Here is a 27,625-nt window from a genome sequence, read left to right as displayed (position 1 = left end):
GGGCTTCAGAGGGTCTTTATTAAGTGATGCTTTAGTCTCAAGTCTCTGCCAGGGACTGGAAGTGGGAGTGATCCCACCCCCCCTAGGCTGTCCCAGACTTGCCTTCTTAGAGGAAGGATGCAAGAAGCCTGCTGTCCCCTGAGAACAGCCTGGGAAGCTGGGCTAGCGCTGGGGTGGGGAACAGCAGAGCTGAGACCCCCCACCCTCAACCCCCAGCCCACGCTACATATGCAGCCCGAGGTGGGAGAGGCCGAGGCAATCCTGGCCAAAGCCTCCCTTGCGCAGCCCCACTCTTGTGGCTCCACTCACTGCCCTGAGCTATTCATGATCTCTGCTCTCACATTCACCTTGACACTCCAAAAGCTAGCCCCACGCTCAGCTCCTCCAGGCCTTCAGTCCTGGGGAAGGACAGTAGGGAAGCCCACCAGGGCAGAGGGCACCCAGCCAGGCAACTTCAAGGGGCCTCCCCTTCCTGCTGCCCATCTGAGTGCAGGCCCCTCCCTCGACAGTAAGCGGGGTGGTGGCCTCAAACTTGGCCCCCCTCTCCTCTTTCTGGCGTCCCACTCTGTCCCAGCCCAGAGCACAAAGCGCAGTGACCAGGGGCTGGGGGGCACGGGAGCCCTCCCTGGCATACAGGCCAGACTGCCTGCGCTGCTGCAGGCCTGCTCCCTGCATGGGAAGCTAGCAGAGGGGAGGCAGGAAACGAGCGGGGCAACGGTGTGCAGCCCCCGCAGCAGCAGGAGGGGTCCCAGCCCTGCCCTGCTCTCGGTGCCAGCAGCTCCAGGCCCCTCTTCCTTATGAGTCCCCAAGGCTCCAGAGCTGCCCGTCCCTGCAAAGGGGAACGAGAGGGGGCGGGTGGTCCTTGAGGAGAGGAAGGGTCTGCAGAGAACCACCCAGACACCCGGTGTTACCCAACTCTGCCCCAGGCCCCGAGGGCCCCAACTCCCGGCACCACCCACCCCGCGTCTTGGGTGAGGAAGCGCCCCTTCTGCTGTCCCTTCCCCTCAGAGGTCCAGGAACCACTCCAATGAAACAGACGCCGCACCTGCCACCTGCCCCTGGGGAAAGCAGGGGGCTGAGGCAGGAAGGCTGGCTGGGCGCCCACAGGCCTCTCCTGCTCCAAGCACTTTTCCTTGCTTTCCTGACGTCGTCTTGGCAACAGGGGGACCCCGCCCTCCCAGCTGGCTCCTGGGCCCTCCCTGCAGCCCATGTGCAGCTGGGCTTCCTTCCTGCGTGCGTGCGTGAGTCTGCGTGTGGTGGGGTGACTACAGGTGGCGGTCCTGGCTGCCAGGGAGGGCAGGAGAGATCTGGAGTCAGCCCCGCTGCAGGGCCCGGGGGTCAGTCTCAGCCAATCTCCTTCCACTGCTTGTAGAAGTCCAGAACATTCTTGATGTCCACACTGGCATGTGCAGCGGCCTGCAAGGCTGCCTGTGGAATTGGGGGAAGGACAGATGGAGGAGGGCCTGACCTCCTAAATTACGGGACAAGTCGTTGAGGGGCTGGGGAAGGGGTGGTGGAAGAGGAAAAGGGCAGCTGCCTGGTCTGAGGGCGTCAACTTCGGTACCTCTTCCCCATTCCACTCTTACCCGCACATCACCCCATGACCCACCTGCATAGCGCCTGAGAGCGTGCTAGGGTTGTCCAGTGGAAGGCCTGTGATGATGGTCACCATGCCACTCGGGTCCTCCTCACCTGCCCCCTGAGCCAGAGTCAGCTGTTTGCAGCTGTCCAGGATCTTATAGAGCGTCCTGGAGCGGGAAGGGGAGGGGGAGGAGGGCTAAATCCCAGCATTAGCACAACCTGAATACCAGATCCCCAGGGCACAGGGGAAGCTGGGATGAGGAGGGGCCCAGGAGACAGTGAGAGCTATCAGGCAGCTTGGAGCAGTGGCTTCTGGAAGCTGGCCTGGAGGCTATGCTCCAGGAACTAGGCAAAGATATGGTGAGGGAGGGCCCTGAGCCCAAGGATCTCAGGGCCGCAGGGGCTCCAGAGCTGGAGTGACTTCTCACTCCCTCTAGGGTGAGATCTGCAGAGGCACCTGGCAGGCTGAGCCTGGCCCCAGGCTGGTCCTGCTGCCTGTGACTGTGACTCTGGCCCTATCCCTCTCTCCTGGGGCATGCCCACAGAGGAGCAAGGCGGGCAGCGTATCTGGGGTTCTAGGGGCGCAGGCGGAAATGTTACCAGGCATCAGCATCCTGCCTCTTCAGCTTATGCCGCTCGAAGCTCTTCCCCGCCTCTCTCTGGCAGCGAATGTACCTGCAGGGAGACGGGAAAGTGGCAGTGGCGGGGGCAGGGGTGGGGGGGGGTGCCCAGCTCACACAAAGTGGGCCCTTGTGGCAGAGACCCCGTGTCAAGGGAGGGGAAGGGGCGTCTCCTACGTCACAGGCCCGTCTGGAGCCATTCTAAGTGGCTCTCCAGCTGCTGAGCCCTGCTTGTTCCTCCTCCTGATAACATCACTTCTTTGGTTCCTCCCTGGGGAGGAGCTGGATCGGGAGAAGCAGCGGATGCTTTTCAAGTCAGTGCTTCTGGAGACAAGGTCCAAACAAGAAGGCTTTGTGTGGCTTCCTGGCCAGGCAAGGGCAGATGCAGAGGAGGGTGGGCCAGCCAGCAGAGAGCGGGGAGCTTTCTCCCTCCTCCCAACACCCAGTGCCTAGTCCTCTACTGGCCCCAAAGGCCAGAAGGAAGGGCCTGTGCTGGGCTGAGCACCCACACGCTGCCACCCCACCCCCCTGAACCGTGGGAAGCCCCTGGTCAACCTGATCACCTAAAGAAAGGAGAAACTCCTGCAAAAGCGCCCATGGCTTGAGTTGGGGGCTTGCTCCCCTCTCCCCACTGACACTGATCTCATGTTTGCCCCACAGGCAGATGGACAGCAGGCCAGTGCTCCCCAGCAGGGCTCCTGGCTCCTCCAGTCATTGTTTATTTCAGCACCTAACCCCCTCACTAATAATTATATCCTCGGCCTCCTTCCCCAGGCCGTGAGCCAACTGTGGGCAGGGACCACAAACATGCGTCTTACACAAGGACACACAGGCATCTGTGCTGACCTGGGCTCAGCACAGCTCCAGCCAGGCCTGCACTCACCTGTTCCCTTTTTTAAACTCTGCCTCCAGATATCGGATCCCATCCCGGGCCCCTGGGTGCTCCTTCTTCAGCAAATCCAGGCCATCGATCACTGGCAGACACGGTGAGGGTGGGGGAAGGACGAAACGGATGAGCTCCGGCTGCTGTGAGGCGGGCTCTGCAGAAGCCCTGCACTTGCTCCAGGACACCCTGCAGCCCCTCAGGAGCCCTGAAGGTCTGACTGACCTCCTGCCGACAATGACTTGGCAACTTACCAACTGCTTTCCCTTAGATTTTCTCACCTGCTTCTCCCAACCTCCCTGTGAGTCAGGGTTTGACAGAGATGGTCATGCCCCCTTCACAGGTGACATGACCAAAGTTGAGAGAGGTGGCCGGACTTGACCAAGGCCACTGTGTGTGAACTGGGCCCAAGTAAGGGTCTCTCAATCCCAAGCCCGATTCTCTCTCAGCCACACTCTCTGCCCCGACCTCTCCAATACACTTACCTGTCCTTGGGATGATGACGATGAAGCGGCCACTGGTGGCCAGCTGGCGGATGACAGGGAGGTGGTGGCAGAGGGCCTGGGTGTCGGGGACGAGGTAGGGAGACATTGCTGACTGTGCCTTGGGCTGCTGCAGGCTCCCTTCCAGCTGAGAGACCTCGAGCTGTTGAGAGAAGGCAGGGTCGGAGGGGAGCTGCGTGCGGGCTGGTGGGGGGAGAATGCTTCTCAAGGTGGCTCTTATGGGACTCCTGCTGCCATCTCCTAAGAATGGCCTCAGAGGAAAAGTAGACAGGAACAAGGGTTAAGAGGAAGAGAAGGAAAAGAGAGAAGTGGAGGCGGAAAGGGAGCACGGAGGCTCAGAGACAAGGCAGCGGTGGAGGGCAGTCTCTGAGGTTGTGAGGGTAGTCAGGCGAGGTGGGCGGCCACGGGGGCAGAGCAGGGCTTCAGCAACAACGGGTCAAGAGCAGCAGCAGTGCTGGGCCCTGGCTTCCTACCTGAAGTCGTAGCTGGGCCATGTCTCTCATTAGCCTGTTCCGCCGCGCTTCCTCCTGTGCCTACAAAGGGGGAAAAGAAACAGGTGTTAAGCCTGGGACAAGGAGGTGGGGGATAATCCTTTCTTCAGTGATCTAGAACTCCAACAGGGATTCCTCGGGTCTGAAATAGGTACAGCCTTATATAAGTTAACTCTCTGTATTGCTCCCGCTAAGTGAGGGGAAGGTAGGTGTGGGAGACAAAATACCACTCTGGTGCAATCTGAACACATCCCATTAGCAGCCCACGCCCCCAGGGAGAAAAGGCGGGGACAGCACCTGTCTGGTCTCACCTCTGCACCCCCTCCCAGGGAACACCATCCATGCAACCCTTCACTTTCTATCACCATCCACTTGCAAACTTCTTCCAAAATCTACAGCTTCAGCCCAGACCTGACCACTCCTGAGTTCGAGATGTATATACCCAACTGCCTACTCGACAGCTCGATCTGCTTCTCCAAAGCTGCTTCTAATCCTCCCATGTTCCCCAGCTTGCTAAATAAACCACCATCTGTCAAGTCAGAAAGCTAACCAGCTTTGACTTTTTCCCTCTCTCTCAGCCCCAGAAGTTATCAGGCTCCCAGTCCTGTTGAATGTACCTCCTTTAAAAAAAAAGAAAAGTCACTCACATCCCTTTGCATCCTTCTATTTTCAAAGTACAACCCTGGCCCAAGCCAGTACCCCCCACCTTGACTACCTGACTATTAAAACCACCTCCTTTCTGTTCTCTGCCTCCAACCCATTTTCTCTGCTGACAACCAAGGCAATCTTTCAAAAACCATCTGTGGTCCACCATGGCCCTGACTAAAAGCCCTGTGATGGTATTCCTTTGTCTTCTAGATGAATATGGTCTAAAGATGAAATTAAGAATGGAGACTTATTCTAGAAGACATGGGGAGCCACTAAAGACTCTTTGATGAACAAACTGGCATCATCAGAGTGAGGATTTAAAATAGTAACCTATTTTAAACAGGATGTAAGCCTCCTCCTGATCATGAGAAGATGCCAGACAAAGCCACGTGAGGGTCACTCCACAGAGCAGCTGACCAGTACTCTTTAGAAGTGTCAAGATCATAAAAGACAAGGAAAGACTGAGGAAACGTTAATAATCAAATGTAATACGGGATCCTCAGAAAAAAAAAGAGATCTGTAGGAAAACTAGTGAAATCTGAATAAAGCTTGTAGTTGTTACTACTGCACCAATCCTAATTTCTTAGTTTTGATCATTATACTATGCGTCGGAAGTGTCCACCTCTTACCCACCTCCAGAGTGTCCCCTTTGAGAAACGCTGGTAGAGAAAGGAAAGAAGGGAGGCAGAAGACTGGGCCCATGGGGGATAGAGGGGTCCCTGACCCAAGTGGACACTAGAGCCTGGAGAGCAGGAGTGGTGGCCCACCTGGCCTGTGGAGAAGCTGAGCTCCCAGAGCAGCTTAGAACAAGGACAGGAGCCGGGTCTTTCCAATTCCAGGGCCCTGGCTCAGCCGCCCATACCTCCCTCTGACACTCTGTGCTTCCTTGCCTATAAAATGAGGATGCAAGCACCTGAGATGTCACATGCAAAGCAGCTCTGCACATGGAAAACTCGATAAATGATGGGAGGTGGCAACATGACAAGGAGCATGCTGCTGCCACCCCTGGGGACTGAGCCCCTCGGGTGGAGGCCCTGCCGCGGGTGGAGCAGGATGAGTCCCAGCAGGCAGTGTGGCCTGTGGTGTCCAGCAGCACACCAGAGGGGCTCTCAGGTATCCCCCGCTCCCAGGAGTAGTCTTCAGGAGTTCTAGGCCAAAGGAAATGCCTGCAAACACTCTACATTTTCTGAAGCTGCGTCACTTCCCCATAATTATTTTTGTAACCCCCCTTGTTTTCCCCTATGGAATAGGAATAAAAGTTTTAACACAAAAGGTTAGTTTTTAACAAAATGTGCTTGCTTATAACACAGCAAGGAAGGGAGTTTCTGGGGAGCCAGTGCTCCTTCCCATCTGCAGGAAGGGGGTGCTAGAGGTGGGGGAGCCTGTGGTTGGGGAAAGGAAGAACATGGGGGAGGTGACTGGCTTGAGATGAGGAAGAACTCCTGGGCTTGCCAAGACACGTGAGCTGTGTTTCCTGTGCCAGACACCACCACCCCAAATGTGCCGGGGCTGTGCAGGCCCCCCTCAGAACCCGGACCGCGGCTCACGAAGCATTAGCGCCACAAGACACAGGCCTGTCTCGTCTGAAGCGCTAACTCCCCGGCCTGGGCTACTGATACAGAGCAGATTCTCAGGAAGTATCTGCAGAAGGAATGACTGAATGGAAGAGATCACACGGGCCACCCCCTACTCTGTGGGGCTCTTGTGGGATGGGCGGCTCCTGCACGGTGTTTGATGCAGGAACCTTAGTCAAGCACTTGCTGAGCACACACCCTCCATAATACAACATGCAAAGTGCCTGACGTTCACTACCATGCCTTAGTCACAGCCACCCCAGTAAAATCAGTAAAGCTGATTCTACAATTCCTACGTAACTGATGAGGAAACAGGTTTAGCAAGGTTAAGTGACTTGCTCAATTCAGACTAGGAGGTGACAGAAATGGCCCGCAATCCCCAGTCAGTCTAGATACAGCGGTGCCAGGCTGCCCCTGCTCAAAGCACCTCATTCCCTCCCTGCCCTCAGCTCCCTCCCTGCCCTCTGGTCTCCCTAGGCCCCCTCTCCGCTGCCCTGGCCCCCGTGACCAGGTCCTTCAGTCAAGGGCCACAACATGTCTGTGCCTCTGACCGTAGTTTCTCAGTGAGCCCGTGGGAGCAGAGCGGACAGGGAGGGGCAGCCTGACTCACCATGCGGAACTGGGCCTGGGCCTGCTGCAGCAGGCTCTCCTGCTCGGACTGGGCGATGCTGATGAAGATGCCGACTTCTGCGTTGAACTGCAGGATGCTGCCTTGCAGGCGGGCAACAAAGTGGCCAAAGCTGCGTATGCAGCAGATACGCACGACTGTCTGCAGAGACATGGGAGCCAGCCTGGCTGAGCAGCGCCCTCCAGGCTCACCTGCCCCGCCGGGGCTCCTCCCCGCCCTCCGCCAGGCCAGCCCCCTCAGCAACACGGGCTCCCTGCAAAGGCCTGGGGTGTGGAGGAAGAAGAGCACCGGGGCCCAGAGCCTGTAGCTACCAGGAGAGTGACCATGTTGGGGAGGAGCCTCAGAGGGACTGGAGAAGCAGCACTCAGGGCTGAGAAGAGAGAGAAGGCCACATGCAGGGAGACACGAGACCTGGGTTCTCACGCCATCTCTCCTCTAGGGCTCGATCCTAACGTGTACAAGGAGAGGACAAACTAGATGACCATTTCCAACTTATGCTTTTAGTCAGCAAAACCCTTCTTTCCCAATCAAACAAAAATCTTATCTAGAGTGCTAAAATATAAAACAGAGTATAAAGCCAACCTGCTCTGGCTGGAGAAGGAGAAACCAAAGGGGGGGTGTGTGCAGTGTGCGTGTGTGTGTGCGTGCGCGCCTCTGTGCATGTTGCTGGCACACCAGGCCACCTGGCTTCCCTCTGCTGCCCCCAGATGGCCCATGTGGTGACACAGATTCAAGGGTGGAAGTCACTGGACTAAATGGACAGCACATTCCCTTCCAGCTCCAACTTTCTCTGTTTGCTGGTCAGCTTAGAGTAGGCTGGGCTCAGAAGAAAAAAGAGATCAATAGAGATTTTAAAGCCCTAATAATTTACTTGTTCTGTCCTCTCCAAAAGGTGGGGAAAGGGGAAGGTGGCTTGTTCTACAAAGGGAGACACTGTGGATGGACATCCTGCCAAGAACGACAGCAAGCCCAAACGGCTCGCTGAGTGACAGAGCTGCAGCCAGGGACACGCCCCGTGTCTGGACGGAAGGGGTGCCAGCCTGCCCCCACCCACACCCCCACCCGGAGCTCCTGCTTTGCTGCCGAGTCTTCAAAAACAAAGCCTGTGGAGTGAGGGATGACTGCCTCACCTCCTCTAAGGTGCTGAGCAAGAGCCTATCTGTGTCAAAGTTAAAGCGTCTGTGGGCCGCCCGGAGGGGAGGCAGGTTGCGAAGTGCCATGTCCTCTGGGAGCAGCAGGCTAGATGGGAGGTCAGGCAGTTCACAACCTTCAAGAAGCTCCTGGACCTCAGGACACAGGGCCAGGCCTGGGGAGAAAAGAGGACCGTGAGAGCCCTGCTCTGTGGGAGCCCCCAGTCAGAGGGACACAGCACTTCCCTCCGGGAACTCCCAGGTAGGACACACTCCGTGGACAGAAGGTGGGGAGAGATGCGGGGGGAAAGGAGAGATGGTCCACGGGGCCGTCAGGCAGAGCTTCAGGAGACCAGGACTGGAAGGGCCAGAGGACCGCTCAGCAAGCACTCTCCCCGGGGGCCCAGGCCACCTGCCCACGGTGGGGCAGTGTCGGGGCAGGAAACAAGAGGGGCCCAGGCCACAATGGCCGCTGTGTGTTAGGCAGGTGGCAGAGTGAATCTCATTAACCTCTTTACCCTAAGCGCCAGGTTACCAGGGCGGGGGCGGGGGCGGGGGCCAGTGAGGGGGAGGGGAAGGAGGGCAGCGCCAGGGACTCACTCACCAGATTCTTGAAGTTCGCCGGCAGCTGGCAACAGATTCAGCAACACAGACAGGCGGTTCCACAGACTTTGAGAGCTCTTGAGAGAGAGACAGAAGAGGAAGTCTTTAGCTGGGGCAGTGCTGGAGGCTGGCAGTGAACAAGAAAACCACTAGATTTGGGAGGTCTGGGGCTATGGTCACATGCCTAGAAACATTAAAAAAAATTAACAAAAGGGGAGCTTACAGAGGACTTGGAAAAGAGGGAGGAATGAAGAAGGGGAACCCTGAAGCTTCAATGAATTTTATCACCAGTTGAAGGCTTCATGAAAAGGGAAGGTGTGAAACCACAGGAAGAACTCTCTGGTTCTTGACAGTGGAAAAGTTAGAGCACTGGAAGAACTGTCTCCGTCTAGCACAGACTTCTTTCAGCCCTCCAGGTGCACACGCTGGGCCACCTCTCTGGGGCTGCGGCCTGCACCGCCATCTTCACTGCACCGCCCTCGATGACTAACAGTGACTAACGAGCTGTTGCCAGGCACAAGCACATGCCCCAGGCTGTGCCTGGCCCTGACCTAACTCTCTTCCAGGGAAGAGGGCGACCGACAGGGAAAGGGTCTTCCACAGCACCGAGGAAAAGCCTCAGAACACCAGAGGCTTGAGATGAAGACTCTGAACCTGGGACGGGAAGGAGAGGGCCGCCATCAACCCAGCCAGCCTCCACGGGAGCCCACCTCTGACACTGCTCACTCCAGCCGCAGAGCTCTCTCTGAGCCATTTCCCTGCCCAGAGCAGCTGCACCTTGTCTGTGCACGCTGTCACTGCCCAGTCCCATCTCTCGTCACCACGCTGTGCCCTCTCGTTTCTCTGGGTGCCGATGTTTACCTACCAAGGTTAGCCCTTGAACATCTATTTTCATCAACATTACTCTCTATAGCCGGCATTATGCCTAGGGCTGGGGACACAAAGCCGAATAAGCAGCTCTCTTACTTTCCCAGTCCACAAGACTTGTATCCCAGCCAAGGCCACAGGCTCTTTGAGGGTAAAGGTCATGCCTAAGCCTTGCCTGTAAAAAGCATTAGGAGCCAGCATAGAACCCATGCTTGACAATAACTTTTGTCTTGCCCAGCCCAGCTGAGGGGATTCCCACACCCCATCACGGCTGGCCCAGCCCTCCCCTCACACCCTGGGAGCTAAAGAGGGCAGTGGGTGTGGAGGGACGCACCTGCGCACACACGATGATGAGGTCGGGGTTGGTCCGCAGCCAGTCCAGGAAGACTTTCACAGCAGGGAGCAGGCCTTCGGCCATCAAGACCTGCAGCTTCTCCTGGATGCTCCGCTCATTCCGAAAGGAGCGCCCACTGGACTCGCTTCCCTCAGACTCTGAGCCCTCTTCAGAGGCTGGGAGTGGGAGATAGATAACTGGGATAAGCAACTAGTAGACACATGGCAACAGGCTTCGGCTCTCTGAGAGGAGCATGCCCCCACCTGCCTGGACTCTTGAAGAATTCTGATGCGAAAAGAAAGGAATGAGATTCCGGCCTGACTTCTCCTGGTCCACTAACTGACTGCTTTTAAGCAAGAGCCTGGTGCTTTTTAAAACACGAGCTAACCTGTGAGGTCTACAGCTACTCACTCAACTGACGTCTGTGACGTGCTCATTCTGTGTGAAAGGCAGGGCAGTCAGAAAGGAGCTACAGGTAGGGTGAAAAAGGGTACAGAATTTAAAAGTACTGCCAGCTCCCAGCTCGTCAAGCCTGCAGGTTAGAACACTACGCAGGTCACACTCCACCTCTGAGCACCAGCTTCCTCGTTTCTTTCCCTCATTCAGTATTTCCTAAGTCCCAGCCCTGTGCCAAGCCCTGCGTTTGGTAATAGGATACAGCAACAGACAAAACATGGACTGCCCTGCCCTCAAGAGGCTCATGGCACTGGTGGGCACACACAGAAGCCAACGGACATCATCACTCGAATGGGAAAGGGCTGGAACCTGTGGAGGTGTAGAAGCTACAGGAGACCACAGGAAGCCGACCCTTGGAGGACTCCCAGACCAAGTGACTTATAAGCCAAAATCTAGAGGTCAAGTGAGAATTAGCCAAGCAACACACTTCGAGCAAGGGAGGGAAAGTGTGTTCCAGGATAAAGGAGCACTGCACAGAAGCTTAGCAGGACAGCATTTAGAACAGGGGTGACGACTCTTCCACCACAAGACTGCCGTGGGAACTTCCCTGGGGGTCCAGTGGTAAAGACTCGGTGCTTCCAATGTAGGAGGCACGGGTTCAATCCTTGGCCAGGGAACTAAGATCCCACATGTCACAAGATGTGGCCAAAAAAATTAAAAGACAAAACAACAACAACAAAAAACTCGTAAGAAAAAAAAGCAAAAGTTAAATAAGACAAGACCCTAAAAGTGCAGCCTAGTGCTTGGCACAGCGTCCACGCCACAAATGCTTGCTGCTGCTGACCAGGTGTTCCCTCTGTACCTCAGGGGAAGGCCCTCAGGAGAAATGTCCTGTTCTAATCTACCTGCCCTACTAGTGGGTGCTGGTTTTTCTAGTTTCCAGGAGCCCTGGCAGGACCTGAGACACCACGGGAAAAGTTATTGCTACAGTGTTGTGTGGGGAGGAAAGCCCCAAACCCATAGGGCAAAGTGGGAGTGGGAGGAGAATACAACCACAAAATCAGCTGGGATCTGAGAACGAGGAAGTGAGCAGGAAAGGGGATCCCCAGGAAAAAGCTCCTGGGCCACACTATGGGCAGAGGCCAGAAGCAAGGTAGCAAGGGTAGGCATGAGAAGTATTCAGAGAGAAGAGCAGCCTCTCTCAGTGAATGGCTGACAGTACAGGTGTGGACCAGAGCAGGACAATGGAGAGAGGCCCATGTACCTGGCTCTGACGGCTTGTCCACATCTCCATTGACACAGCGCCTGAGGCTGGTGGAGGTGGGAACTTCGGTGGTGGGCTGGAGAAGCAGGTTGCTGAAGGTGGGGGCCAGTCGGAAGCAGCGTTTTGTCTGGAACATCTGGGTGGACATGGCTTGTAGATTGCTGGCAATGCTGGCCTCGCTGGGGCCCAGAGGGCCATTGAGGGATTCAGGAGCCTCTGACCTGGCCCGAGATGGCTCCAGGGCTGGGGACCGTGTCCCGTCCTCATCCTCCATATCTTCCAGGTCTGATCGGGACTCTTGACTGTTCATTTCTGAATCTGTCTCAGCGTCAAAGGCTGTTCCCCCACCTTCAAGACTCTTGTCAGAGCCACTGTCCGAGCCCTCACTGGCCCGGGTCGAGTCATGGCTTGAGTCCGAGTCAAAGCCTTCGCTCAGGTCACTGTCATCACCTGCCTTGGGTGGGTGGCGGCGGCGGCGGAGGCAGGAGAGGCGGGAGAACTTGCGACTCTTTCTGACCTCGCCCTCTGGAGGTACTACAGGAGGCGGCTCAGGCCCCGGCTCCTCCTCCTTCTCCAAGGGCTCCTTGGACTCTGGCTCATCTGTGGAGAGAGGTCGGTCAGCACTGGGACACTGACAGGTGCTCTTTGACAGCCCCCCCCACCTCCGCCGCACCTATGTTCCCCTCCCGTGATCCCCACGCCCCATGCTAACCTTTCCACAGCCACAATCTCCCCCATCCCTGCACCTGTGCCATCGCTCTGGAATGCCGGGACGGGATTCTCGCCCTCTTCCAGCTCAGCTTGCAGCCGGATGTTGACATGATTGACGAGGTGGGAGAAGAGGGCCAGGGTGAAGGCAATGGCTGCACTGTACTGCTTGGATCCTAAACCCAGGAAAGCCAGTGTTAGGGGCTCAGGGCCCCGAAGAGTAGGAAGCACCATTAACTCCAACCTCATCTCACCTGTTCTCAACCCTCCCAAGGATTTAATTACCTCTAAAAACTTTCTCTAAAGTAAAAAAAGATTTCTCAGGTCTCTGCACTCTCATCCTGTCGTGTGGAATGTGCCAGCTCACCCTGCTTCCTCTTGTCCCACCTCATCCTCCCCAGCTGACGCTCTCACGCAGGCCCCTCCCCACTCCCCAAGCACATTCACACCCAGTCCTGTCTCCGTCCCTTCCATCCGACCTTGCTCTACATATACCTCTGGCAGAAACTAACTGCCCCCACCCCCACTGCCACCAAGTCTGAATTCCATCGGGATCTACGGTTAAGCATCTCAACCACTCTGTCTGCCTTGGTCCCAGACAAGGGTGCGTGTATCTGTGTGTGTGGGAGGGTGGAGGGGATGGGAATACGCTGTTGCCTTTGTTCACCAGGAGCTCCTTCAGGGCTCTCTCCTACAGCCTGGCAGTGAGGCAGGTGCTGAAGGGACTACTTGGGGAAGCAACTTTATGGATAACGAGCTGCAGAAAAGGGTAGTGAGGATCCCAGAAGCCAGTGGGAGAGAAAAGAGGGACATAGGAGAGTTACCTGCTCTCTTCAAGCTGTGCACCCCCATTAGGCAGATGATGACCATTTGAAAGATGAGAAGGTCCGGGAGGAAAGCATATCCACTCTCATACTCCTCCTCATCCTCACTGGCCAGGCTGAGGTTGGGTGAGGAGGGCAGGTAGAAGAGACAGAGGTTGAAGTCCTCCAGGACTGACTGGCAAAGTGACGTCAGCTCTGAGTCCACGGAGCTGTGGAAGGGCAGGAGTAATGGGAGGTCAGTGATGGGGGCTGGGGCAGGTACAAAGAGCTGGGAATACAGGATTCAGAGAAAAGACTATGGGATCCTACAAGGGAGACTTCAGAGAGGAGGAGGGGGACTCAGTGCTGGCTGATCTCTAAAGCAGACAGAATAACATGGGAAGGGCAGACATACAGTGGAAGGGATGTGGGTGGGCTTCCCATTCGGCCATTCCTTCAACTTCCAGTAAGCGCCCAATCTGCCAGAGGGTGAGCCACCCAGAGAATGGGCATGGAACCTAGGGTGAGACAGTGAGGGATGCCGAGGAAGGACTAACCAGCTAGAGAATTTCCAATCTAGAGACAGAACTCACCAGCCCACTCCCTCCTCTCCAAGTCCCCTGCCATAAAGGAGCCACTGTGGATGGGGCTCCCAGGACAGAGTTCTTGCTCACACACTCTTCTACTCACCTGCTTTTGGGCTGCAGGAGGCTTTGCAGATACATAAAGTTCACCAGCAACCTCTTAATGTCTTTACATCTGAAATGAGAGGAGCCCAAGGTAGATGGCGAACAGCTCCAGAGTCCCTGTGGTCCTACTGTACCAACTGCAGGAAGACCCCCTCTTCCCACAGGCCCCACTCACCGCTTCTTGCTGGGAGAGAGTTTCCGAGTCTCGCACTTCTTCAGCTGGTGGTACATTTTCGCTGCCTTGTCATACAGCCGCTTGAGGTTTCCATAGGCCCCCTCAAAGGACACTTCCGACTGGATGCTGAAGGAGACAGAGGTGAGCTACTGAGTCTTGGCAGAGGAGGAGAGGGGAAATGTCAGTCTTCCAGAGATTGAGAAAGCACTGTTTTTCTTTTTTTAAATATTTATTTATGTACTTGGCTGCTCCAGATCTTAGTTCTGGCATGTGAAATCTAGTTCCCCAACCAGGGACTGAACCCGGACCCCCTGCATTGGAAGTGTGGAGTCTCAGCTACTGGACCATCAAGGATGTCCCAGGAGCACTGTTTCTAGTAAATACAGGCTGCCCCCAGCTGCCGCTTTCACGTATAGACTGAGGGTGAAAACTATCTTTCCTAGTAAAAACACACATACAACTTTCAGATTAATCAGAGACACCTGTATCTCCTCTGCATCCAGATATGGAACAATTAATCCCATTCAATGTTACAAACATAACTTAGTTACCATCGCTGAAATACACTATTTTTATCTTTTTAAAAGCAGAGCGCTTAATGGGTAGCATTTTACAAGCATTAAGGATATTTAAATATACTATTTTAGCTAATTTTCACAATATTCATTCAAATGAAAATATGTACTGAGCACCCCACTCTGTCAAGCACTGCACCCTACTACTGCCCACATTTATAGACAAGGGAATGAAGCCTGAGAGAGCGAGTATAATGCAAAGGTCACACAGCTAAACATAGTACAGCTGAATCTCCAACCCCAGTCTGCCCTACCACAAAGACTAACAGCATGCTATACTTTTTTGAAATGTCTTTTAAAAATTTTTATTATTTTTTTCCTCTGGTCATGCCCCACAGCATGTGGGATCTTAGTTCCCCAAACAGAGATCGATTCTGGGTCACTGGACCACCAGGGAAGTCCCTGAAACATCTTTTAATTATAAAAAGCAAGATATAGAAAAAGAAGAAATACATGTTAGAGGTGAATTAAATATAGCTATTAATTTTTGATACTCCTTCCACTGAGAAGTGGGTTCTACGTCACCTTCCTTTAAATCTTGGCAGGGGGTGGGGGTGGGAGACAACAACTATTGAAAAGCTTTGACCAAGAGAATACTGTAGGAGTGACTCCACCAGTTTCCGGGCCCAGGCCCTAAGAGATTGGCAGACCCTAGTTTCAAGTTTCTTAGATCATTATTTGCTGTTGGGAGTCCTGAGCCAAATATGTAGGAAGTCCATCTACCTTGAGGAAGATACCACATGGAGAGGCCCCAAGACTAAAAGGAGAGGGAAACGGGTCCAGATAAGCCAATTCTCCAGACATATCAGACACCAGACCAGCCGAATACCACTGCCTGACCCTAGACAATGCCACCAGGAGGAAGACTGCCAGACTGAGCCCGAGGCAAATGCCTAGCCCACAAAACATGAGATATAACTGTTTAAGCATAGTAGAAGAGGACCTTAGTGGGCACCTCCCAAACCCGGATGTATTTGGCTCTCTTTACAAGTGACTCCCGCTAAATCATAATTATGAATGTGATACGGGATCCAGGACAAGTAAGGGGGCATTCCCTGGAAGGCATACAAGGAATGGGAAAGATGCAATGGGAGGGTAGAAACCTGGTAATTATATGCAAGAATAAATACACAAATAATAAATGTGGGAGAGGGTGGAGAAAAGCTAACCCTGTTACACTGTTGGTGGAAATGTAAACTGGTACAGCCGTTATGGAAAACAGTATGGAGGTTCCTCAAAAAACTAAAAATAGAGTTGCCTTATGATCCTGCAATCCCACTCCTGGGTGTATACCCAGACAAAACAATAATTCAAGTAGATACATGTACCCCTATGTTCGTGTGTGTGCATACTAAGTTGTTTGAGCTGTGTTCAACGCTTTGGAACCCTATGCACTGTAGTCTGCCAGGTTCCTCTGTCCATGGGATTCACCAAAGAAACGCAAGAATATTGGAGTGGGTTGTCATGTCTTTCTTCAGGGTATCTTCTTGATCCAGGGATCAAACCCACATCTCTTACTTCTCCTTCATTGGCAGGTGGGTTTTTAACCACTAGCGCCGTATCAGCGCTATTTACAACAGCTAAGTCATGGAAACAACTTAAATATCCATCTACAGATGAATGAATAAAGATATGGCACACATAAATTATACTATGTAACAGACTACTACTCAGTCATAAAAAAAAGAATGAAATAATGCCATTTGTAGCAACATGGGTGGAACTAGAGATTATCATACTAAGTGAAGTAAGTCAGAAAAAGACAAATACCATATGATATCACCTGTATGTGGAATCTAAAATATGCTACAAATGAACTTATCTATGAAAAAGAAACAGACTCACAGACCTAGAGAACAGAATTGTGGTTGCCAAGGGCAAGGTGGGGAGGGATGGATTGGCAGTTTGGGGTTAGCAGATGCAAACTATTATATGTAGAATGAATAAACAACAAGCTTCTACTGTATAGCACAGGCAACTATATTCAATATCCATCCTGTGATAAACCGTAATGGAAAAGACTATAAGAAAGAATGTATAGGACTTCCCTGGTAGTACAGTGGATAGTAATCTGCCTGCCAATGCAGAGGATGCGGCGTTTGATCCCTAGTCCAGGGAGATTCCACATGCTACAGAGCAACTATGCCCTTGTGTCACAACTACTGAGCCTACACACCTCAGAGCCTGTGAGCCGCAACTACTGAAGCTCACGCTCTAGGGTCCAAGAGTCACACCCACTGAGCCCACATGCGGCAACTACTTGAGCCCATGCACCGAGAGCCTGTACTCCACAACCGGAGAAGCCACCACAATGAACAGTCCAGGACTGCAACTAGGGAAAGCCTGCACATGGCAACAAAGACCCAGAGCAACCAAAAATAAAATTTTTGAAAAGGTATATACAACCGATTCACTTTGCTGTGCAACAGAAATTAGTGCAACATTGTAAATCAACTATACTTCAATTTAAAAAAAAACAAAGAATACAGTGGATGGGAGGCCAATCTGTACTGATCTAGATAAGGGCAAATATTTGTTGATACTGGAAATATGTTTCCTTGACCAGGTGAACCAAGGGCCACAGGCTGGAATTCTACGGCAGAATTAGGTACTATAGTTTACACTATAGTGTGGTTGATCATTTAAGCTATAAGACCACCTTACTCCCTTTGGGCTTTGAAAGCCAATTCACTATGTAACTACTGAGAGTGATTTGGCTTCTCAAGTAGACTTTGGCCCTGATAAGGTGGCAACAGTGAGTTTCCTGGCAGTTTATGTCTCACTAAAATTTAATCAAAGGCTTTCTCATTTACCTATCAGTCTCAGGTGCATTTGGTTATGGTGACTTAGTAAACTAAGTCTAACAAACTTTGGGTGCCCTGAAAAAATTGTGTTTTGTTGTTGTTGTTTGATTCTAAGAAATAAGAATGAGATCCAGGTAAGCAGTAATCCACCCTGCTAAACTGATCCCCCCATGCTGTCTGTCATCCCTATCACTTCAAGACACTGAAGCTCTACAATTCTGAAGTTCTTGTCAGAGGTTACTTTGGTACGATTTTACCAACTATATCCAATTTATCTCCTTCTTCAGGAAGGTAGCAATCCTGTTAGCTTTCATGATAGCAGACAGCTACATTAGCTGCCCAAGTACCTACAAATCCAGGTGGCTGTGTGAAAAGCAGCAGGGCTGGCAGGATGCAGGGTCCCTGAGGAGGGACTCCCTCAATCTTACCATTCTATCTATCTTTCCCAGGAGCTACAGAAGGGAGAGCGTAAAGAGAAAAGCAAGCAGGAACTGTGCAGATGTGAAAGCTGGGAAGAGCTGCCAAATACTCACCAGCGCAGGTAGCAATACATGGCTTCCACATTATAGTACTTGCTGCCTGCAAGGGTGCCCAGCTGGTTGAAGGGCATTCCTGGAGAGAAAGAGGAGTCACACAGTCTGTGGCCACAACACTCACTGAAAGCTGCCCGGCCCAGCCCATGCTGAGCATCAGAGAACTCCTGTGAACAGTGGCTCTGCAGGAGACACCAGTCTCTCAGGTGATCAGCAGTTAATCTTGTTCCTCCAGAGGGTTATTGATTCCAGACTCCCGTCCTATCAGGCTAATCCCACCCGGCCCTCAGGGATTCAGCACTGATGGGTGCCACCCTTCAACAGCAGCTGTGGCTCTTCCAACGCTGAGACTCCTGGAACCCTCCCGGATCTCAGCTCAGTCTCTTACCTCTGAGTTCTCCTTCTGACATGCTAATCCCCATCTCTTCCTGTAATTTAGCCTTATCCCTTCCCTCACTGTGCCTCCACAGTGGCAGCTGAAGCACAGTCTCCTCTCTCTACAGAGACACCAGAGATGAGGAAGCCATCTTCTTTCCCTTCTTTTCTACCTCCCTCCCTCTTAGTTCAAGACTCTCTCATTTCTCTTCCTCTTCCACCATCTTCTGAGTGTGCATTACTTGGGAAAGAATTCAGAACCAAGGTGAAGCATGAAAGAACTGAGGGTGAGGGGGACCTAGGGGGAAGTGAGTGTGCCTGCCTGCCACCTCAACACTGTTTTCCTCTTAGAAAATGCTGCTGGGTTGGGAGGCCCCAGTGGGGGGGGTCCACTTACCAATCTGAGGAGCTACTGACAGGGCTTGGTAGTAAAATCTCTCAGCTAGCAGCTCAGTGTCTACACCAGCTAGTTCATTCTGATAACGTGCTGTAAGAGAGGGGGAGGAAGAAAAGAAATACGGTAATTCCATGCTTCAGAAAGTACCTCCCCTCATCTGGAAGTCCACTCTAGAGAGCTGTAACAGGAGCCTGGGAGGAAGATACCTGAGCTAGAAGGCAGGCTGTCTGGGTCTCTGGCCAGTTGGAAGTCTACATGACTAGCAAATTGTTCAACTCTCTCTTCCTTGCTGGTAGGTCCAAAATGTAAAGAATATTTAGTGTTTGTAAAGAGGCTCTTCTTGATTATCTCTTCCCAATGAAGGGGAGCTACAGCATATATTAATGCTTGAAATGACTTCTGATATTTGGTTCTGGAATTCAACTGCTCAGTTCTAGAGAGAAGACATGACTAATGACACCAGGTCAATCTACTGTGAAACAGCTGATTCTGTGTGTGTGTGTGCACACTCCTGCATCTGCTCACTCATGTTCCACTTTTTTCAACCCTCTGGACTACAGCCCACCAGGCTCCTCTGTCCATGGAACTGTCCAGAAAAGAATACTGGAGTGGGCTGCCATTCCCTCCTCCCTTCTTGACACAGGGACTGAATCCAGGTCTCTTGTATCTCCTGCACGGTCAGACGGACTCTTTAGCACCTGATTCTCCCTGTGCCCCCTGCCTGTAAAGGGTCCAGGAGTGGGATAAGGGCAGGGAGAGGCACCTCAGGTCAATTACAGATAATGCATCCAAAAGCCACACACCAGGAGCCCGACAGGACTAGAGATCTTTGTCTATCAGGATTAGCGACTCAGGGGGCATAAAGCAAGAGTCCTTTTCCATTCTGAGATACATACTTCAGGTAGGTAAGTCCTCCCTGAGGTCTAACCGCAATTCCCCTAGGAATCTATGAAGAGAAAACTCCAAAAGAGAAAGACATCAAATTAAAACCTTCCGAACTTACTACTAAAACCAGGTTATCACCCTGACTTTCTTAAAGCACAAAGACATTTTTCCCTTCTTGCATTCACTCATCCTTTTTGACTCATGGAAGAACAGTGAAGAGAAGGAAACACTAAACAGACTGGAGGGAAAAAGTTATCACAGCCCAAACTACTCCTCCTGCCCTCCAGTCGCCTAAAGGGTGGTACCAACAATTTGAACAGCTGGAGCCTGTCCTGGAGCCCCAAACAGAGAAAAACGAAAGGTTCTGACTCTTACACAAGTCCCCCAGGTACACCAGACATCGGTGGCATGCCATCTGCGCCCAATCCATCTCCTTCCCTGAGGCAGACACTGGCTTCTTGCATCCTGAGAAAGAGAGAGAGAGAGGTTTATAAGCCCATTCCTCTGACCTTACCTCTGGAAAACATCTTTCCTAGGCGGAGAATGGAAATCAAGAATCCAGGTCTAGTTTTGGAACCCGGCCTTACGGGGCAGAGATGACGCCCATCCAAGACACAGGCTCACAGGCGGACAGAGGTAGGGACACAGAGGCTCATAAGTAGGAGTCATTCACAGGACAGGAAGGAACTGGAGGAGATGGTCTAGGGTCCTCAACCTAGGACAGCTGCCTGGGGAAAGGTCATATGAAAGGTCATCACAGGAAGGTTACTAAAAAGGAAAAAGAGGTAAAGTCAAGTGTAAGTATAGCTGTGGCTGCCTTGGGGAGCCACTCCCCACCTAAAGGTAAAAGGTAAAGATGGGAAACTTGCCCAGGAAGAATGGCATATGGATGAGGCCAAAGGAAATGCTCCTGGCTTCTGCCTGGTGGCAGAGGTCACGGAGAAGGCAGCCTGTTGAAGAGCCTGTCCATGGAGGAGACTTGTCTGACCTGAGGACAGGTGGAGGCCAGAGCCACAGACGCCTGGGCTCTCACCTCTGCCTTTACCCAGGCAGCCCTGGAACTTCAAAGAGCTTCAGCTATTTGGGAGGCAATTCTCCGATGGGCTAGGTACTGATCTGAGTGTATCACAAGGCCAACTGAAGTGATCCTCAAAGCAACCCCAAGGGGTAGTTACTCTTATTACTTCCATTTCACAGCTGAAGAATTCAAAGTCGCATAACAGGTAAGTGACAGAGTTGGGATCCAAATGACAATCTGGCTCCAGAGACCATCCACTTATCCCCTCCATTTTGCAGACACTCTCCTAGGTATGCACCTCCCATTGAGAAGCCCTTCCTAATATTTACTATACAGACATTGCTGAGTTGGCTGAATGAGAAATATCTATAAGGAGATAAAGTTGTTTGGGGAATTAATTCTTTGAAATAAGGGTTCGTCATCTTCGTTCAGGCTATGGACCCTCCTGGCAATCTCATATGACACCTATGAATTCTGCCTTGGATTAACATTGCTTTAATTTTGGCCGTGCAGCTTGCAGGATCTCAGTTCCCTGACCAGAGATGGAACTCAGGGTCCCGGCAGTGAAAGTGCTGAGTCCTTACCTTTAGACCACCAGGGAACCCCCCATTGTTTTGTTCTTAAGTGTTTCAAATGGATAGAATAGAGTGCCTTCTGAGCAGAGAATGCTGCCACACAGTGGCATAGACATAACCTCCATCTCTGACCCAGAATGTCTTTCTGCTGGTGAGGGGAGGGGCAGGGGGCTGCGGGAGGGCAAGGGGTATGAAGAGCAAGGGGAGTTGGGGGAAGAGGGAAGGAGCGCCAAAGGACAGTCAAACTGAAGAGAAAACCACCAACTAGAGAAGGAGGTAAACCATAGCTCCAGCACCTCGGAAATCAAAGAGATTTGCACTTCCTGTCCTGTGAGATTTCTTGAAAGAATGTCCATGATTCTCCCAATATTTCTAAAAACTGTAATACTTTCATCAAATACTAGGAAACAATCTCTAAAGTTAAAAGAAAGTGCCAGTCAAATCCAACGGGGAGAAAAAAAAATGCTATCAATATCATCTTCCAGTGCCAGACTTTCTCTAGATCATGCCATCCCTCCCCCTGGCTCTACATCGGTCTACAACCCCAAACTAAAGAGGCCTCTCTCTTTCCTTAAGATCTTTACCCCAACTCATATGCTTATTTGGTTAAATCCAAATTTCATGAAGCATTTGTATGTCTTCTAGAATCCTCACAGCCTGGCTGGGTCACAAGGTACGTAGATACTGAGGGATAAGAAGGCCAAAGTAGAAGCAAACCAACTTGCTCCTCCAGCCCACCTTTCAGATTTCACTGACCTATGAGGGGGTCGGTGACATGGGTCCAGTCGATGCAGCATTGCAGTTCCAGCTGGTAGTGAGACTGGATATAGAGAAGGAGATGCTGGTAGAAGCCAATACCAGCAACCAGGTGTGTCCTGTAGGCACATTCCAAGGTACTCCGGCTGTGGATATGCTGGAGATTAGGAAAAAGAAGGGGCCAGTTAAGCAGCAAGATCAGAGTTCTGCTCCCCTGTCCCCTAATCATTTTTATCTCACTGAAGAAATAAACTTATCTTTTTGGCTCTGGAAACTGGATAAAGTCTGGAACTTTATCCACCTCTCCTCTTACTCATGAGTCACCCCTATACCCTTAGATCTCATTCTCTGGTCTCCCCACCTGGGGTCAGGGTCCCCTTCTCTCCTAATCCTAATTCTATATGACTCCCTCCCTCCTTTCTATCTCTTCCTTGATATCCCCACCTATAGCCATGCTCTGGGCCTCTTGCCTAGCTGTCTTTTTGTTCCTTAGCTTCCCCTCTTTAGACAAACTTCTTTCCAAGCTCTATGACCTCCCCTTGAAAAGCTAAAGTTGCTCAATTGTGTCTGACTCTTTGTGACCCCACAGACTGTAGTCTGCCAGGCTCCTCTGTTCATGGAATTCTCCAGGCCAGAGTACTGGAGTCGGTAGCCATTCCTTTCTCCAGGCGGACTCTTCCCAACTCAGGGATCCAACCCAGGTCTCCTGCATTGCAGGCGGATTATTTACTGTCTGAGCCACCAGAGAAGCCCTCCACTTACCTTTTTGTTAGTCTTGATAAGCTGGATAACTTCGTAATATACCTTCCTCCACAGTAGCTCCTCAGCCTTCCTCCCATAGTCCACCGGGTGCAGGAACATAAGCTTGACACAGAGCTCACGCAGCCTGTGAGGATGTGGAGAAGCATGAGAGGGACTGGCCATCCCTTGGTGGGGGACACAATAATTGAGGGCAAGAAGGCACCTGCCAACACCCCAACTGACAAACGTCTGTGCCTCCCATTAGACATCCAGGCTCACTCAGCAGGACACAAGACAAGCAGTCCTAGAAGGCAGTGGAGCCCCAGAAGATACAGGTAGGAGCAGTAAGAATCTTAACAATCTTCATTTTCTTCCCCTGCACCGTTCTCTCCTTTCTACTCGGCCTCTGTATCTCTTCTTTCTTTCCTTCCTTATGCGGTACAGTCAGCTCCCCCAACTCAAACACCATTCTAATGGCACCAGTCTGTTAGATATAGAAGCTGCAGAAAGTGAGGCATCCCCTCTCCCTCTTAGGAAGGCCAGAGATGTCACAGACCATTTATGTACCATGAAGTCAGGAGATAAGAGAGAACATGTCGGTATATGACAGGGTTTCAGGTGGAGAGGAAAAGAGAAACTCTAAGGATGTGTAGTTTATAGGGTCTCAGCTTACTTGTTCCTCAGGCTAATGTTCTCCGGTTTGAACACTTCTTGATAAGCGGTTTTGTTGCAAAGGATGAGGTCAAGTCGATGCACAGCCTCCACCACAGCCCTGCAGGGAATTATAGGCAAACAGCCCTTGAGCCATGCATATGGTCCATATACTGATCTTACAGGAATAGCTACAGAATTAGGGGTAAGGAAACCAAATGGCTGCAGGTTGAGTCCAATCAAAACAAGATGAACAGAGCTTCCATCTTGATACAACCGCCCCCTCAGAAGATGTCTGGCAATGCTGAAGACATTTTTGATTGTCACAACCCCGGGGAGGGGAAGGGGAGGCACTGCTATGGCAGTTAGTGTGTGCTGCTATACACCCCATAATACATGGGACAGTCCACCATCATAACTATCATGCTAACTGTCAACGCTGTCAAGGTAGAGAAACTCTGACATGGGAAGGCAGGCTCTCTCAATGGAAACAGCATAGGTTCTGACGCCAGGCAGAAAATCTAGGGTTTGAATCTGGCTGTGTCTTACTAACTCTATAATTTTGGGTGAAATTACCTAACTTCTTTAAGGCTTAGTTACCAATTTATAAAAATGGAGATAAGAGTAGTTACCTCAAAGGGCTGTTGTGAAGAGTAAATGAAATAATTTAAATACAGCACTGGTATATATTGAGCATTTGATATATATTGGTGAAATGAATTATTATTATTAAAAGGCTGGCTTATTATCAGACATAAAGGAAAAGCACTCCTAACACAAAATTCTGTTCTGCAATAATGGGGTAAGAGAAAGGGGAATGAGAGTGTCCCCGAAGTTCTTAAAGTATCCTGGATTCTGCTGAAGGAACCAGTTGTTTTAATATAGAGTATAGTCTCTAGAATCAGACAGTCTGGGTTCAAATCCTAGCTCTACTTCCTACCAGCTATAGAGTCCTGGGTCAAGTATTTAACTTTTTTATCTCAGTTCTCTCATCTATAAAATGGGATTAGTAACATCACCTATTTTGTGAAGGTTAAATTAATTAATACATAAAGCATTCATAACAATGCCTTGTACACAGTAAGTGTTTAGTAAGTACTGGTCTTCATCCTGAGGAGGATATTCCAGGCCTTAAGAGAAAAGTTCAAGGCAACTCTGCAACGAATGGCCAAGAGGTACCTAAGTAAGTATCATCTCTAGAAGGGTAAAACCCAGAGGATGACAGACAGCAGCTGTGAGAACAGATGAATCAGGCACTGCTCTTGGACACAAAACAACCAAAAAATAGTGAGTTACAATTCCTAAAATAGTCCAAAACTGATTCAGAATACTGAAACGTGCTCCTGGGCCAGGGAAAGTGGGCCACAGCAGGCTAGCATCTTGTGGTGGCTCAGTTGGTACCCCTAAAAGCTGTCCTGTACTTGGGGAAGTGATCACCAACACCCAGCTGAGTGGGTGGGATGGTAATCAAGGCCTTCTCAAAGACAGTCTTAAGAGACCAGCATTTCTCCAAATACCTCCTGGGCTGCCTAGAGATGGAAGCCAAGCTCTTTTAGCCAGCCAGGCCCTCAATGCCAAAGGCAGCACCAGGCAGCCATCAGTAATATGCCAGTTTAGTCCCCAGGAAAGGGCTATGCACAGATCTAAGGTGGTTGGGTGGGGAGGACTCCACACTTTCTTTTACATTTCCCATCAGACCATAAGCTCCTCCATTAAGTTGTAATCTCATTTAGAACAAAAACTACAAAAACCAGTCTTGTGTCTCATTCACTACTGTAATCTTAGGTCATGACGCACAGTGTTAAAAAAGAAAAACATGTTTAAAAAAAAATTTTAAGTAGTTAAAATTGGCCTAATTGGTGCTTGCATCCCTTTCAGCATCCCTTTTCCAGCTGCCTTTTCTGAGGGGCTTCAAACATTTCAGAATTTCATTTCTAGACACAGATTGTGGGAATTACCCAAATTTACAGACGCTCCAATGCCAGTTTCATAGTCCAACAACATATTTACCTTGGGCCGAGAAATCAAACCTTCTTCCCCCAGTTCTTCCCACCAATCACCACTGCTATAATAAACAATTAGAAAGAGATGTGCTGCCTCAAATTGCCACCCTACCCAAAGCCAACAATGCACAATTACCGGCAGAGACCCCTGTGCATACATGTAAGCCACACATGCAAACATATCAGCTTAAGTCAGTCAGTTCTGTGAGGGCAGTGGCTTGAGAAAAAACAAGATTTGAGAATGGTAAGGATGACCAAAGCCATTACCAAAAGCTGGAGACAAGTGAGGAATCTCACAGACACTGCCCACGCTCTCTGACAGGCAGCACTGACACTCGGCGGCATGACGAGGCACACGTGCCACCCCAGTCTCTTCATCCGCCTGGAGACTGCTTGGGGCAGCCCACAGTGCAAGCCCAGAGGTTGAGGGCTTGGATCACTGTTCTATTTTTGGAGCAGCCAATACTCCCCTCTGCCTTCTGGCTTAGGAAGCCAGACCAGGCAGGATGCCTACCCAAGGGAGGAAAAGACAACATGCTCTTGACTCTTTCACTGCCAATATGGGGCCCATGGCTCTGAAGATAGTCTTCTCATGCAAACACCTCTGGTTCCAGAGCCTCAGCCAAATGAAAACCCCAAACTCTTAACTTCCTAGTAGAAAGCGGGAAAACTCAATTTGGTCTCTATGTGTCATTCTATTTTTGATCCACATCCAGAAACCATGTTCTAGCTGCCCCACACAAAAATATCCTCCGCTTAGGGCGGGAAATGTTCACCCCGGTCTGTTCCCAACAGAGGGTTGAAAGGCTGAATGAAGATGTTAAGAAACGTGAGTGGCACTGTGGAAATGAGAAACCAGGAATGGAGTTGCCTGGCAAGAGACTGCAGTCATGAGCCTGGAAGGAAAGCAGGACTCAGGAGTCCGTCCCCAGGTGCCCGGAAATGGGCTCCGATGACCTACGAAAACTCTGGACTCAAAGTCCTTCACCTCCCTGCCAGTCCAACACAAATACTCTTACAGCCTCTTTATTTTCATTCAGATTCCCAAAACTTGGAGCCCTAAGTGACCTAAAAGCCTATCAAATCCAGATCTCTCCTTTTAAGGATGAGAAAACTAAAGCCCAAGGTCACACTGCGAACGGCAAAGCAAAGACCTCTCTTGATTTCAGTCCAGGGTTCTTCCCTGTAAATCCTTACAGGGTTCTAAGCACTATTCCCTTCCGGGTTTTTCTCCCATCTGTGACCCCACCCTCACCTTCTCAACCCCTGCAGTCCCCAATTCCCACCTTCTTACCCCAAATCCGCAAAACTCGGTGCCCGTCCCAAGCTCACTGCGGAAGAGATTCCCTCCACGTGCTTCCCTCCCAACCTCCCACCCACCCAATTCCTTCTTTCAGCTCAATCCCAGGTTATGGAGCCCCGCCCCCTTTGCTCCCTCCAAAATTGCACCCTCTTCACTCACCCATACCCCAGCCCGGCACCGGAGCCCGCCCGTCCGGGAGGCCCCGCCCCTCGCTGTCCCCCACTTCCCTTGGCGGCTGCACTCACGCCGCGGCCCCTCTCACCGGTAAAGCCGCTTAGTGTGGAGGACCTTTGCTTCGGGCTCGCTGCTCTCCCCTGTGGGGGGGCCTTGGCTCATGATGCCCGGGCCCAGGGGCGGCTCCCGGTCACAGGCCCCCGCCACCCACCGCTACTGCCACCACTGCTGTCTCCGGCCGTAGCCGCAGCCGCCACCGCTGCCGGCCCTGCTCGGCCGCCATCGCTGTGAGGCTGCTGACCGCGACAGCTCCTCCTCCGCCTGCCAAATCTCGCGATAGCAGCTGCAGGTGGCGGGCCAGTGGCCTGCTGCTACCAAATCTCGCGAAACTCTTTTTCCCTCCCGGGAAGTTGCCAGAACTAACTCTGGGCAGCCTGGCCTCTTTCCGGCTTCGGTGATCCCTTGCGAAAAACTTTATTGACACAGCTGCCAGACAATAAGCAGTGGACTCTGCGGCGACGGTGCTGAGGCTAAGCTGGGTCTGGACAGATGGGCTCACAGCTAGGAGCATGACTTTGCTTTGTCCGACAGTGGTCATTTGGCCCATCCGTTTGAGCCGAGCCTCTTTCAGGTTACTGGATAGAATGATTCTAATTCTCCCCCTTTCCCTATTAAACAAAAAACGTGTAGATGAAAAATTTCTTGGAGAGTCAAGCATGACATAAGAGAAAGGCCATCCAATTCAGGACTTCTGTACCTGGGCCCTTCAGTTTCCCCCACCCAACCCAAAGATTTCCGTTTGCTGTTAATCTCCAACCAGCCCAGCAAACATTTACTGAACACCTGCCACAGTCTTCCAGCCACAGTTCTGGGTTCTGGAGACCCAGGCATGAGCAACCCAGGCACTGCCCCTCCCCCCATAAGGCTCAAATGACTTC

The 27,625-nt window shown here is 51.6% G+C and overlaps 1 protein-coding gene across 1 annotated transcript; it reads right to left on the bottom strand.

Moving 5' to 3' along the window:
• On the bottom strand, positions 1–27,005 carry SMG5 (SMG5 nonsense mediated mRNA decay factor). Its single transcript, XM_043453846.1, has 22 exons — positions 26,776–27,005; positions 23,230–23,328; positions 22,578–22,701; positions 21,816–21,972; positions 19,842–19,931; positions 18,582–18,671; positions 17,810–17,888; positions 13,898–14,023; positions 13,724–13,792; positions 13,055–13,263; positions 12,269–12,406; positions 11,523–12,122; positions 9,863–10,038; positions 8,663–8,738; positions 8,059–8,234; positions 6,911–7,069; positions 4,061–4,120; positions 3,570–3,729; positions 3,085–3,175; positions 2,182–2,256; positions 1,610–1,748; positions 1–1,428 (listed from the first exon to the last, which is right to left on the bottom strand). The coding sequence occupies exons 1-22, from the start codon at positions 26,847–26,849 to the stop codon at positions 1,345–1,347; spliced, it is 3,051 nt and encodes a 1,016-aa protein (XP_043309781.1). The 5' UTR covers positions 26,850–27,005; the 3' UTR covers positions 1–1,344.
• Between the last annotated feature and the right edge of the window lie 620 nt (positions 27,006–27,625).

Source organism: Cervus canadensis, chromosome 2 (genome assembly GCF_019320065.1).
Source record: "Cervus canadensis isolate Bull #8, Minnesota chromosome 2, ASM1932006v1, whole genome shotgun sequence".
NCBI lineage: Eukaryota > Metazoa > Chordata > Mammalia > Artiodactyla > Cervidae > Cervus > Cervus canadensis.
This window is presented reverse-complemented; position numbering and strand designations above follow the sequence as displayed.

What these genes read in the sequence shown, in the direction of transcription:
- SMG5 (XM_043453846.1), bottom strand. Translation starts at nt 26,849, where the DNA reads ATGAGCCAAGGCCCCCCCACAGGGGAGAGCAGCGAGCCCGAAGCAAAG. An exon ending in GTCAGTAGCTCCTCAGATTG is followed by an intron (nt 17,889 to 18,581) that starts GTAAGTGGACCC and finishes CTTTCTCTCCAG; the next exon opens with GAATGCCCTTCAACCAGCTG. An exon ending in TGCTCAGCACCTTAGAGGAG is followed by an intron (nt 7,070 to 8,058) that starts GTGAGGCAGTCA and finishes ATGTCTCTGCAG; the next exon opens with ACAGTCGTGCGTATCTGCTG.